A 12,854-nucleotide genomic window follows, 5' to 3' on the forward strand; every position below is an offset into this window, starting at 1 on the left:
CTCTACGCCTCTCCTCCCCTCCCTCCTCTCTCTATCCCTCTCCCTCTAGCCCCCGTCCTCTACGCCTCTCCTCCCCTCCCTCCTCTCTCTATCCCTCTCCCCTAGCCCCCCGTCCTCTACGCCTCTCCTCCCCTCCCTCCTCTCTCTATCCCTCTCCCTCTAGCCCCCCGTCCTCTACGCCTCTCCTCCCCTCCCTCCTCTCTATCCCTCTCCCTCTAGCCCCCCGTCCTCTACGCCTCTCCTCCCCTCCCTCCTCTCTCTATCCCTCTCCCCCAAACCCTCCGCTCTATTTCTCTCCCCTAGCCCTCCTCTCTCTATCCCTCTCCCCTTTATCCCCCTCCCTACTCTCTCTCCCCCCCCCCATCTTTCTCCCCCCACTGTGGTGCAGTGGCACAAACCTGAATCGGCACAAACCCAGTCAGAGCAGAGACACACCCCGTGGTCTTAATCCAGAGAGAGAGACACATGGGTCTTACGGTGTCAGATCAAATAACAAATGTATTCTCTACAACAGATGTTTCCTAATGGCATATCCTACATTAGTACTGTCTTTTGGATGTGTCCCGTTCACAACTGTGTAAAAGTGTTTCAGTATTGCTCATATACATCATTTGGAAGAGACTGGTCCGTTCTTGTGACTGGTCAGTTCTCATACCCACCATTTGAGGGCGTTGTGATAACAGTTGTGCTGAGAGAATAGAGATCAACATGGTGCTCAGCCAGTACTTTAAAACATGCAGACCGGAGATGTTCTCTTAGTAAGGCATTCAAACCCCAAACCATCTCAAGTCCTTTTAAACCCCTTACACCACTATAGCAGGAGTCCATGCTGACAAGTGAACCTCGGTGTGAATCCTAAATAGAATTTTCACTTAGTCTCCCATTGATATCAATGCATGAAAATCCACTCAAATGAAAGTTAGGATTCACCCCTTAGACAGTAGATAGGATAGAGGATAGAGGAGAATAGTAATAAACATTCACTATCAAATAACACGTGATACAGCATCCATAAAAACGTCCTGAAGAAGGAAGGGATGAGATCTTCATAACTGTGCATGGTGAATATTCTTCTGTGCACTGATGATATCAACATAGTCTTTGGTTTCCTTGCCACAGCTCCAACAGGGCCAATTCAATTATTTTGTAAGGAGGGGGTGAATTAAATGTTGACAGTGGCATAAACCAAAATCCACCTCTCTTCTCCTGACATTCTTCGTCTTCAAATCCATTAGCCACTTAGACATGAAACATTCAAGAAGAAAAAACTCCCCAGGTTCAGGATGACATGGTAGCTTCCGTCCCACTGGTTCTGTTAGTTCCTCCCATTTGGTGCTGTCTAAGATCAGAGACTGTGGGGGTGTCAGGGGGAGATGAGCTCTATCTTTTCTATGTGCTGTTATATCCTTCTGTTTCTCTTTAGAACGTCTGTAGGTTGGGACATCTGAGAGTGGTCAACTAGGGACTGGAACGTCTGACAAACGATCAAAAAGAGGAAGAAAATATGCTGTTGATGATTGTGTGAGGGCCTGCAGTTAGTCCACATACACAACACACACACACTGCTAGGTCTTGACCAGCGGCTGTTCTGATGTATCCTCAGGTGTCTTGTCTCCTTCCCGAGATTTTTTCCTCTTCTTGTGACCTGAGGAGAAATAAATATGCATTTAATTGAAAAACATATATACATTAAAAAATATATATATATATTGAAACATATAGATATTAAATTGAAAAGATTTATACATTTAACAGAGAAAACAACATGTATGTAAAAAAATACACTTAACTGAAACATACATTTTATTTTAAAAAAAGTACATTTAATTGAAATAAATATACATTTAATTGGAAAATAGACATTTTATTGAAATAAATGTACAATTAATTGAAATAAATATACATTTAATTGGAAAATAGACATTTTATTTTAATAAATGTACAATTAATTGAAATAAATATACATTTAATTGGAAAATATATAAATGTAATTGAAAAATAGTACTATTAATTGTGAATCAATGAATTTGACAATGACAATGTCATTTACAACTACTTTGTAAATGGCATTTAGTTCACTACTTCTGAACAGGCTTTTATTGCTTCTTTCCTGCAATGTGGTGTGATTTTGGTCCTGTTTCAGCCTTTTACTGAAATGAGAGAGACCATTCTGCTGCTCTTTGGCTCAGAGAGGGACCACGTGGTGTGTGTGTGTGTGTGTGTGTGTGTGTGTGTGCGTGCGTGCGTGCGTGCGTGTGTGTGTGTGTGTGAGAGAGAGAGTGAGTGAGAGAGACAGTCATTTAGTTAAAGTAGCACTGTGATACTGAGCAGAGAAACACTCAGTCTGCATCCCAACTGGCACACTGTTCCCTATTAAGTGCACTACTTTTGAACAGGACCCATAGAGCTTTGGGAATGGGGTGCCACTTGGGAGGCTCACTTAACATTCATTCTCCATAGTTCATTCAGCAGTGGGCCAGTCGAGAGAGAACAGAGAAACACACTAGTAGGCTCTCCTGTGTGAGTGTTAGAGAGAGAGAGAGAGAGGGAGAGAGAGAGAGAGAGAGAGAGGGAGAGAGAGAGAGGGAGAGAGAGAGGGGGGGAGAGAGAGAGGGAGAGAGGGAGAGAGAGAGAGGTTTTGTGGAGGTCAGAGTGATGGGCCAGAGTGGTACACACACACTATGAGGGGCCAGGGGTTCCGTTGGGGGGGCCTCCAGAGAAAAGACTCTTGGCAGAGGGAGGCAGGGCCCAATGAATGACTGGTTGCTAGGACATAGCTGTTCATGTAGCAGAGGTGCAGGGAAAGAGAAAGGCTCAGGATTTAGACTGTTACAAAGTGTGCAACCCAAATGGCACCCTACTCCCTATTTAGTGCAATACTTTTGACCAGGGCCCATGGGAATAAAGTGCCATTCTGGACGCATCCTAACATTACAAAGTGACCGGTGGAGGGGACTCGCACGGCGTGGGGGTTGTTGGGTTTGTGCCTTCACAGTGGCTGGGTTGACATTTAAATGGTTGTATGTGTGTGTGTGGGCATTTGGATTGTCACACAGGTGTTAGAATGCAAGAGAGTAAAGGTGTGTGTGTGTGTGTGTGTGTGTGTGTGTGTGTGTGTGTATTTGTGTGTATGCGTGTGTACTGTATGTTGTGTGTGTGTGTGTGGGCATTTGGATTGTCACACAGGTGTTAGAATGCAAGAGAGTAAAGGTGTGTGTGTGTATTTGTGTGTATGCATGCTTGTATGCGTGTGTACTGTATGTTGTGTGTGTGTATGTTGTGTGTGTGACTCACTGAGTTTGAGCAGTAGTTTCTTGCCCAGTGTGTCCTCTGATCCACTCAGAGACAGAGTACTGATGAAAGAGGGGGCATCCATTTCTATAGCAACAGAGGCTGTGTCTGAGAGAGAGAGAGAGAGAGAGAGAGAGAGAGAGAGAGAGAGAGGGGGAGAGAGAGAGAGAGAGGGAGAGAGAGAGAGAGAGACGAAACGTGACATTATCAATCTCCATAGTAAACTGTGGATGTTGCTTCTGTGTTAAATGTCTTCCCTCATCACCAACTTCCTCCTTATTCTCCAGTCTTCCATCCCACTCCTTTGTTCCTCCCTATATTCTCTTACCGTTGGTGCCGTCCCTCTCTGAGTGCTCCTCTCTGATGTAAGAGATCTCATCCATCCTGAGGAACACGGAGTCACTGGGACTGTTCTGACCGTCTGATTTACTGCCTGTAGGGAGACAGGACAGTTATTATACACACAGTCACTGGGGCTGTTCTGACCGTCTGATTTACTGCCTGTAGGGAGAGACAGGACAGTTATTATACACACAGTCACTGTTCTGACCGTCTGATTTACTGCCTGTAGGGGGAGAGGACAGTTATTATACACACAGTCACTGGGGCTGTTCTGACCGTCTGATTTACTGCCTGTAGGGAGAGAGGACAGTTATTATACACACAGTCACTGTTCTGACCGTCTGATTTACTGCCTGTAGGGAGAGAGGACAGTTATTATACACACAGTCACTGTTCTGACCGTCTGATTTACTGCCTGTAGGGAGAGACAGGACAGTTATTATACACACAGTCACTGTTCTGACCGTCTGATTTACTGCCTGTAGGGAGACAGGACAGTTATTATACACACAGTCACTGTTCTGACCGTCTGATTTACTGCCTGTAGGGGAGTAAGTTTATTCTCTCCCTCCCTCCTACCAGTATGGTTGACTTACGGACGATGCGGTTCTTCTCGTTGAGCAGAGAGGTGCTGTGTGGGACGGAGGACTGCTGTCCTCTGGTTCTGGCCGAGCTGGGCCGGGTCTCTCTGGGGGGGAGGAGGTGGTCTCCACTCTGCTCCGGGACAGGGAGGTCGGGAGTGTTCCCGTCTGTGGGCCGGGCGTCTGTGTCGGGGGTCTGGGGGGAGCTGTCCATCAGAGTGGCTGTCAGGGCGTTCTGGTAGTGGCTACGGGTGATCTGGGGGTTAGAAGTCGAAGGTCAAAGAAAGGTCGTAGGTCATAAATAGTCATAGGTCGAAGTTAGAGGCTGTACTGTACCACAGCTCTGACTAAGCTACTAGGTTGTATCACAAATTACACACTTTTTCCTATAAAGTGCACTACTTTTGACCAAGGACCATAGGACTATGGTCAAAAGTAGCGCACTGTATAAAGAATAGGGTGCTATTTGGGACCTTTATTATTTATTTATTTTATTTTACCCCCTTTCTCTCCCAAATTCAATTAGGATCTTGTCTCATCGCTGCAACTCCCCAACCGGCTCGGGAGAGGCCAAGGTCAAGTCATGTGTCCTCCAAAACATGACCCGCCAAACCGCGCTCCTTAACACCCGCCCGCTTAACCCGGAAGCCAGCCGCACCAATGTGTCAGAGGAAACACCGTTCAACTGACGACCGTGGTCAGCCTGCAGGCCCCCGGCCTGCCACATGGAGTCGCTAGAGCGTGATGAGCCAAGTAAAGCCCCCCAAATGGTGTTGCGGCAGGTGTATCCAGGTAACGTGAGGTGGGCGGGGCTGTACTGTACCGTAGTCTAGGTAGGCCTACCTTAATGACCTGCAGGTGTGTGAGCTGCCTAACAGAGTAGTCAGGCAGGTAGACGCTCCCCCCTCCGTTGAGTTGGCCCAGACTGCCCCCATACAGCATAGAGTCAGACCGGTCCAGACCACTGCTACGGGAGGGGGATCTGTGGACTGAATCATACAGGATGGTAATGAGTCAGACAGGGATGAGATAGTGTCCCACCACTCTCTGGTCTATGCAATGGGACTGTCCACATAACGTACCTGTAATCTCTTATGTTTGTCATGAAACGTTTTGTTTTCTTTGAGCTTGTAATGTGTGCACAAGCTGTTTCTCTATATTCATGTGTTAATGTTTGAGTGAGTGAGTGAGTGAGTGAGTGAGTGAGTGAGTGAGTGAGTGAGTGAGTGAGAGTGAGTGAGCCAGTTACCTGTGGGCATGATGGCAGGCACCCCGTAGTAGGCGAACGCTCCGTTCTCAAACCTCAGAGCCTCTTTACCAAACTCCACCTCCACACGACCCTGGACACACAGGACAGAGAAATGGTCAAGTTCCCTGATTTGTGTCTAAGCCATATTGTAGATATTCCAAGCTATATATAAAACCAGGGTTGGTGTAGCAGTCAGCACACGATACGCACATGAACACCTGCTCTTTCCATGACACAGACTGACCAGGTGAATCCAGATGAAAGCTATGATCCCTTATTGATGTCACCTGTTAAATCCACTTCAATCAGTGTAGATGAAGGGGAGGAGACAGGTTAAAGAAGGATTTTTAAGCCTTGAGACAATTGAGACATGGATTGTGTACGTGTGCCGTTCTGAGGGTGAATGGGCGACAAGACAACATATTTAAGTGGTTTGAACGGGTAGCACAGTAGGCGCCAGGCGCACCGGTTTGAGTAAGTCAAGAACTGCAACGCTGCTGGGTTTTTCACACTCAACAGTTTCCTGTGTGTATCAAGAATGGTCCACCACCCATAAGACATCCAGCCAACTTGACACAGCTGTGGGAAGCATTGGAGTCAACATGGACCAGCATCCCTGTGGAACACTTTCAACACCTCGTACATGCCTCAATGAATTCAGGTTGTTCTGAGGGCAAAAGGAGGTGTAACTCAATATTAGGAAGGTGTTCCTAATGTTTTGTCCACTCAGTGTACTCTCCCTGTGGGATCGAATCCTTTTGTGCTTTGACACACTTATCTCCTCACTGTCCTGTCTGTTCTCTACTCTCCTATCAATAAAATACATTAAATCAATTTGATTCATCGCTAAGGGACAATTATTGCGTGGCGTTTATACCTGTAGTAACAGGATGAAGTAGTCAACAGGTTTGTTTCTCTGAAACAGGAAGTGCTGTGGGGACAGTTTGTTCTTGTCATCGTAGCTCAGCTCCTGGACCACACTGGGGTGTTTAATGAGACGCAGTAAGATCTTCTCTGATAGGTGGGCTGGCTTGAATGGCTCCACCTCTACAGGAGGTGGGGAGGGAAAGAGGGGAGGGAGAGAAAGAGAGAGAGAGTGAGGGATAGAAGAGGTAGGAGGAGAGGGTAGTAAAATGGGAGAGATGAAAGAGGGATAGAGAGGAAGACATGAGAAAGTCAGTGGAAAAGTAAGAAGAAAAATGTCATTTGTATTAACTGGTAAACATTCTTTACTATTCAATGGGTTGTTTTTTACCAGGCCTCAAATTGAGAACAACTTACTTCCACAGAGATAATATATTTCATTATTTAACACTCAGGAAGTGACCTCACAGTGGACAAGGAGTGACATCACAGTGGGTCTACCTGTGGACAGGAAGCGGTGTGTGGCGAGGAGGAGCTGGGGAGAGATCTTCACCTTCATCTCGTTCTCCGACAGCTTAAAGATGGAGAAGTCCTGCTGCTTCCTCTCATGGTGAGAAACACGACGCTTAGAACGGTTATCAGCTGTAGAGGGAGACAATACTTAGAGGGGTTATCAGCTGTAGAGGACACAACACTTAGAGAGGTTATCAGATGTAGAGGATACACAACACTTAGAGAGTTTATCAGCTGTAGAGGATACACAACACTTAGAGAGGTTATCAGCTGTAGAGGGAGACACTTAGAGAGGTTATCAGCTGTAGAGGGAGATGCTTAGAGAGGTTATCAGCTGTAGAGGATACACAACACTTAGAGGTTATCAGCTGTAGAGGGAGACACTTAGAGAAGTTATCAGCTGTAGAGGGAGACACTTAGAGAGGTTATCAGCTGTAGAGGATACACAACACTTAGAGAGGTTATCAGCTGTAGAGGGAGACACTTATAGAGGTTATCAGCTGTAGAGGGAGACACTTAGAGAGGTTATCAGCTGTAGAGGATACACAACACTTAGAGAGGTTATCAGCTGTAGAGGGAGACACTTAGAGAGGTTATCAGCTGTAGAGGATACACAACACTTAGAGAGGTTATCAGCTGTAGAGGATACACAACACTTAGAGAGGTTATCAGCTGTAGAGGATACACAACACTTAGAGAGGTTATCAGCTGTAGAGGATACACAACACTTAGAGAGGTTATCAGCTGTAGAGGATACACAACACTTAGAGAGGTTATCAGCTGTAGAGGGAGACACTTAGAGAGGTTATCAGATGTAGAGGGAGACACTTAGAGAGGTTATCAGCTGTAGAGGATACACAACACTTAGAGAGGTTATCAGCTGTAGAGGATACATAACACTTAGAGAGGTTACCAGCTGTAGAGTGAGACACTTAGAGAGGTTATCAGATGTAGAGGGAGACACTTAGAGAGGTTATCAGCTGTAGAGGGAGACACTTAGAGAGGTTATCAGCTGTAGAGGATACACAACACTTAGAGAGGTTATCAGCTGTAGAGGGAGACACTTAGAGAGGTTATCAGCTGTAGAGGGAGACACTTAGAGAGGTTATCAGCTGTAGAGGAGACACTTAGAGAGGTTATCAGCTGTAGAGGGAGACACTTAGAGAGGTTATCAGATGTAGGGTGAGACACACACACACACACACAAACACAAGGACAGAGAGATGGACACACACATTGAGAATCAGCAGTATTTCAGAGCGTGTGTGTGTGTTCTTGCATGTGCGTCAGTTCTTGCGCGAGTGTGTATGTACTTTAGGTCGGTGTGTGTGTGTGTGTGTGCATTTGTGTGTGTGTGTGTGTGTGTTTGTGTGTGTGTGCGTGTGCGTGTGTGTGTGTGCGTACTGTAGAGGTCAGTCTCATCCAGTATCTCTGACTTGATGATCTCCTCTATAACGTCCTCCAGGGTCACGATGCCCATGACCTCATAGAAGGGGTCACCCTCACCCTCGTTGTTGACCCGCTGGACGATGGCCAGGTGGGACTTGCCTGGAGAGAGACAGGATATGACATCATAATATTACCCTAACCTGTGGGACTGACCTAACAAACATGGAGGGGATAGACTATGCGGGAGGTGAAACTCCAACATAAAACAATGTCATTTTTTAGTAAGCAAAAAGAGAGAGAGAGGAGAGAGAGAGAGAGAGAGAGAGACAGACAGACAGACAGACAGACAGACAGACAGACAGACAGACAGACAGAGAGAGAGAGAGAGAGAGAGAGAGACAGACAGACAGACAGACAGACAGACAGACAGACAGACAGACAGACAGACAGACAGACAGACAGACAGACAGACAGACAGACAGACAGACAGACAGACAGACAGACACCAGCAGCTGAAGATTACGTCATCAGCCATTATGTAACACAGTCAACACTTACACACATCTTTGCACACAGCTGCAGCTACCCTCTCTTTCTCTCACACACACACAGCTGCAGCCACCCTCTCTTTCTCTCACACACACACAGCTGCAGCTACCCTCTCTTTCTCTCACACACACACAGCTGCAGCCACCCTCTCTTTCTCTCACACACACACAGCTGCAGGCACCCTCTCTTTCTCTCACACACACACAGCTGCAGCCACCCTCTCGTTCTCTCACACACACACAGCTGCAGCTACCCTCTCTTTCTCTCACACACACACAGCTGCAGCTACCCTCTCTTTCTCTCACACACACACAGCTGCAGCTACCCTCTCTTTTTCTCACACACACACAGCTGCAGCTACCCTCTCTTTCTCTCACACACACACAGCTGCAGCTACCCTCTCTTTCTCTCACACACACACAGCTGCAGCCACCCTCTCTTTCTCTCACACACACACAGCTGCAGCTACCCTCTCTTTCTCTCTTCACACACACAGCTGCAGCTACCCTCTCTTTCTCTCACACACACACAGCTGCAGCTACCCTCTCTTTCTCTCTTCACACACACAGCTGCAGCCACCCTCTCTTTCTCTCTTCACACACACAGCTGCAGCTACCCTCTCTTTCTCTCACACACACACAGCTGCAGCTACCCTCTCTTTCTCTCACACACACACAGCTGCAGCTACCCTCTCTTTCTCTCACACACACACAGCTGCAGCTACCCTCTCTTTCTCTCACACACACACAGCTGCAGCCACCCTCTCTTTCTCTCACACACACACAGCTGCAGCTACCCTCTCTTTCTCTCTTCACACACACAGCTGCAGCTACCCTCTCTTTCTCTCACACACACACAGCTGCAGCTACCCTCTCTTTCTCTCACACACACACAGCTGCAGCTACCCTCTCTTTCTCTCTTCACACACACAGCTGCAGCCACCCTCTCTTTCTCTCTTCACACACACAGCTGCAGCTACCCTCTCTTTCTCTCTCACACACACAGCTGCAGCCACCCTCTCTTTCTCTCTTCACACACACAGCTGCAGCCACCCTCTCTTTCTCTCACACACAGCTGCAGCCACCCTCTCTTTCTCACACACACACACACACACACAGCTGCAGCTTTCCACCCCCACAACAGTGTCCACAAGAGATCTCCTTGCTGTTCCTACTGTGCTCCCCTCTCTGGCTGTGTCTCACTCTGGCTGTGTCTCACTCTGGCTGTGTCTCACTCTGGCTGTGTCTCACTCTGACTGTGTCTCACTCTGACTGGGGGGGAGAGAGAGCGAGCAAGAGGAAAAGAGAGAGAGAGAAAGAGAGAGCGAGGGTGAGAGAAAGAGAGAGAGAAGAGACAGAGAGAGAGAGAAAGAGAGAGAGAGAGAGAGAGAGAGAGAGAGAGAGAGATTGAGAGAGAGAGAGAGAGAGAGAAAAAAAGAGAGAGAGAGAAAAAGAGAGAGAGAGAAAGAGAGAGAGAGAGATTCTGTCAGATCTTCTTTATATGGGTCAGGTCTAGCACCACATTAACAGCTCTTACACACATGCTATTTCAATGTTTGATTTGATAAATGTGATACATAACTCCGGGGCGTATCATGTCAGTTTTAGTAGTTTACTCCGTTTGCTACTTGAGTCGTCTCTCTCCCTCTCCTGCTGCTGCACGGCGCTAAACACACCAAGCCGTGCCCCCTGTCACTCAAGGAGAGAGCAGTTGCTCAACCACAGTCACAACCACTTTCTTGCCTTTCACTCTGCATGGTTAGATGGATGAAACAATGTTGGTGACACGCTGCTTTCAACAAGTGTTCTATACACTTTTACTTTGTGTATCTTCCTGTCTGCAAACTACTACCTGCTAGCTTATATTTTCTTAGCAAGGTGTTGCTAAAATAATTTGTATTAGCCGCTAATGCTAATCACTAGTTAGCTGGCTAGCTAGATTAGCTTGCTAAATGTACTAAGCGTCAGGTTGAACATAGCGAGCTAGCTAATACTGCCTGGTACCAGTGCTGGTTTAAGCCTAGATAAGCATGTTTGTGCAACGGTATCTTATCAGAGAGGAATAGGCGAAGCATGAATATGTTAGCTAGCTAGGTACATGAAGTAAGAAAACATGTAATGTAACATCTAGTTAGGGTCACCTGGAAACACTGACCAACACTTTGGTTCCTACCCTGTCAATAATTCCTCCCTGGTTTATTCATTCATTGTCATGTCAAACAACAATGTATTCAAGTTGCTGCTCACTATATTCCAACTATAGAATTAGAATAATCATTATATTTCCATGATTCCAACAGTTCACTAATTAACTAGGCCTACATGTGTTGCCCATACCATGCTGTGTGGCACAGCGTGGAAATTATAATCAAAGTGCAGGAAATGCAAAAATTGATGAAAATCAAATACCATCCAACACCATCATACTGTCAAAAATATTGTAAAATGATATTAACAGCCCACCAGCCCTAACACACAGCCCTAACACACACATACACACACGCACACACAAACTCCTTTGTGCACCCACGTCTTCCTTAACCCATAATCTGGTAGAATGTTGACCACCGTTTCATCTCTCAGAGGCTTTTAGGGAGCTGAGTTCAGGGATACTTGGCCTGTGTCCCAAGATGCAACTCAATATTAGGAAGGTGTTCTTAATGTTGTGTTCACTCAGTGCAGGGTGCACTTTTTTCAACCTGAAGACTCACAGCTCCCACACCTAGTGTCTCTAGGCTTTAGCTCAGCTCCCACACCTAGTGCCTCTAGGCTTTAGCTCAGCTCCCACACCTAGTGCCTCTAGGCTTTAGCTCAGCTCCCACACCTAGTGCCTCTAGGCTTTAGCTCAGCTCCCACACCTAGTGCCCTCTAGGCTTTAGCTCAGCTCCCCACACTAGTGCCTCTAGGCTTTAGCTCAGCTCCCACACCTAGTGCCTCTAGGCTTTAGCTCAGCTCCCACACCTAGTGCCTCTAGGCTTTAGCTCAGCTCCCACACCTAGTGCCTCTAGGCTTTAGCTCAGCTCCCACACCTAGTGCCTCTAGGCTTTAGCTCAGCTCCCACACCTAGTGCCTCTAGGCTTTAGCTCAGCTCCCACAACCTAGTGCCTCTAGGCTTCTAGCTCAGCTCCCACACCTAGTGCTCTAGGCTTAGCTCAGCTCCACACCTAGTGCCTCTAGGCTTTAGGCTCAGCTCCCACACCTAGTGCCTCTAGGCTTTAGCTCAGCTCCCACACCCTAGTGCCTCTAGGCTTTAGCTCAGCTCCCACACCTAGTGTCTCTAGGCTTTAGTGCTCTCTAGGCTTTAGCTCAGCTCCCACACCTAGTGCTCAGGCTTTAGCTCAGCTCCCACACCTAGTGTCTCAGGCTTTAGCCTCAGCTCCACACACCTAGTGCCTCTAGGCTTTTACGCTCAGCTCCCACACCTAGTGTCTCTAGGCTTTAGCTCAGCTCCCACACCTAGTGCCTCTAGGCTTTAGCCTCAGCTCCCCCCACCTAGTGCCTCTAGGCTTTTAGCTCAAGCTCCACACCTAGTGCCTCTAGGCTTTAGCTCAGCTCCCACACCTAGTGCCTCTAGGCTTTAGCTCAGCTCCCACACCTAGTGTCTCTAGGGAGGGAGGGAGGGAGGGGAGGGAGGGAGTAGTCTGTTGTACTGGTGCTTTGCTGATTTCTGCTTTGGTTTGACTAAATGGGGTTGCAGCATCACCACACACAGTCATGCTCTCTCTCTTTCCTTCTCTCTCTCTCTGTCTCGCTCTCTCTCGCTCTCTCTCTCTGTCTCTCTCTCTCATATACGGTCTCTCTCTCTCATATACACACACACACACACACACACACACACACACACACACACACACACACACACACACACACACTGTGGCTGTGTTGAATGCAGCACCAGAGGACAGATGAAGAGGGGAGGGAGGGAGGGAGGGAGGGAGGGAGGAGGGAGGGAGAGAAAGAGAGGGAGGGAGGGAGGGCAAAAGTGTTCTCTGAATATTTCATGTCTTCTCTCTGGGGGGCGGAGCGATAGAGGGGTGGAGGAGAGAGAGAGGGGAGGGGTGACAGGAAAGACCTCTA

At 47.5% G+C, this 12,854-nt stretch overlaps 1 protein-coding gene across 1 annotated transcript; it reads right to left on the bottom strand.

Moving 5' to 3' along the window:
* Positions 1 to 480: 480 nt before the first annotated feature.
* On the bottom strand, positions 481 to 10,006 carry LOC115147525 (metal transporter CNNM1-like). Its single transcript, XM_029689761.1, has 10 exons — positions 9,953 to 10,006; positions 8,245 to 8,388; positions 6,829 to 6,969; positions 6,341 to 6,510; positions 5,464 to 5,554; positions 5,058 to 5,203; positions 4,230 to 4,470; positions 3,620 to 3,724; positions 3,295 to 3,399; positions 481 to 1,645 (listed from the first exon to the last, which is right to left on the bottom strand). The coding sequence occupies exons 2-10, from the start codon at positions 8,318 to 8,320 to the stop codon at positions 1,566 to 1,568; spliced, it is 1,155 nt and encodes a 384-aa protein (XP_029545621.1). The 5' UTR covers positions 8,321 to 8,388; positions 9,953 to 10,006; the 3' UTR covers positions 481 to 1,565.
* Positions 10,007 to 12,854: the final 2,848 nt, after the last annotated feature.

The sequence above is a fragment of the Salmo trutta genome, chromosome 14 (genome assembly GCF_901001165.1).
Source record: "Salmo trutta chromosome 14, fSalTru1.1, whole genome shotgun sequence".
Lineage (NCBI taxonomy): Eukaryota > Metazoa > Chordata > Actinopteri > Salmoniformes > Salmonidae > Salmo > Salmo trutta.

What these genes read in the sequence shown, in the direction of transcription:
- LOC115147525 (XM_029689761.1), bottom strand. Translation starts at nt 8,320, where the DNA reads ATGGGCATCGTGACCCTGGAGGACGTTATAGAGGAGATCATCAAGTCA. An exon ending in GGATGAGACTGACCTCTACA is followed by an intron (nt 6,970 to 8,244) that starts GTACGCACACAC and finishes CTCCCTCTACAG; the next exon opens with CTGATAACCGTTCTAAGCGT. An exon ending in AGAGAGGGACGGCACCAACG is followed by an intron (nt 3,400 to 3,619) that starts GTAAGAGAATAT and finishes TCTCTCTCTCAG; the next exon opens with ACACAGCCTCTGTTGCTATA.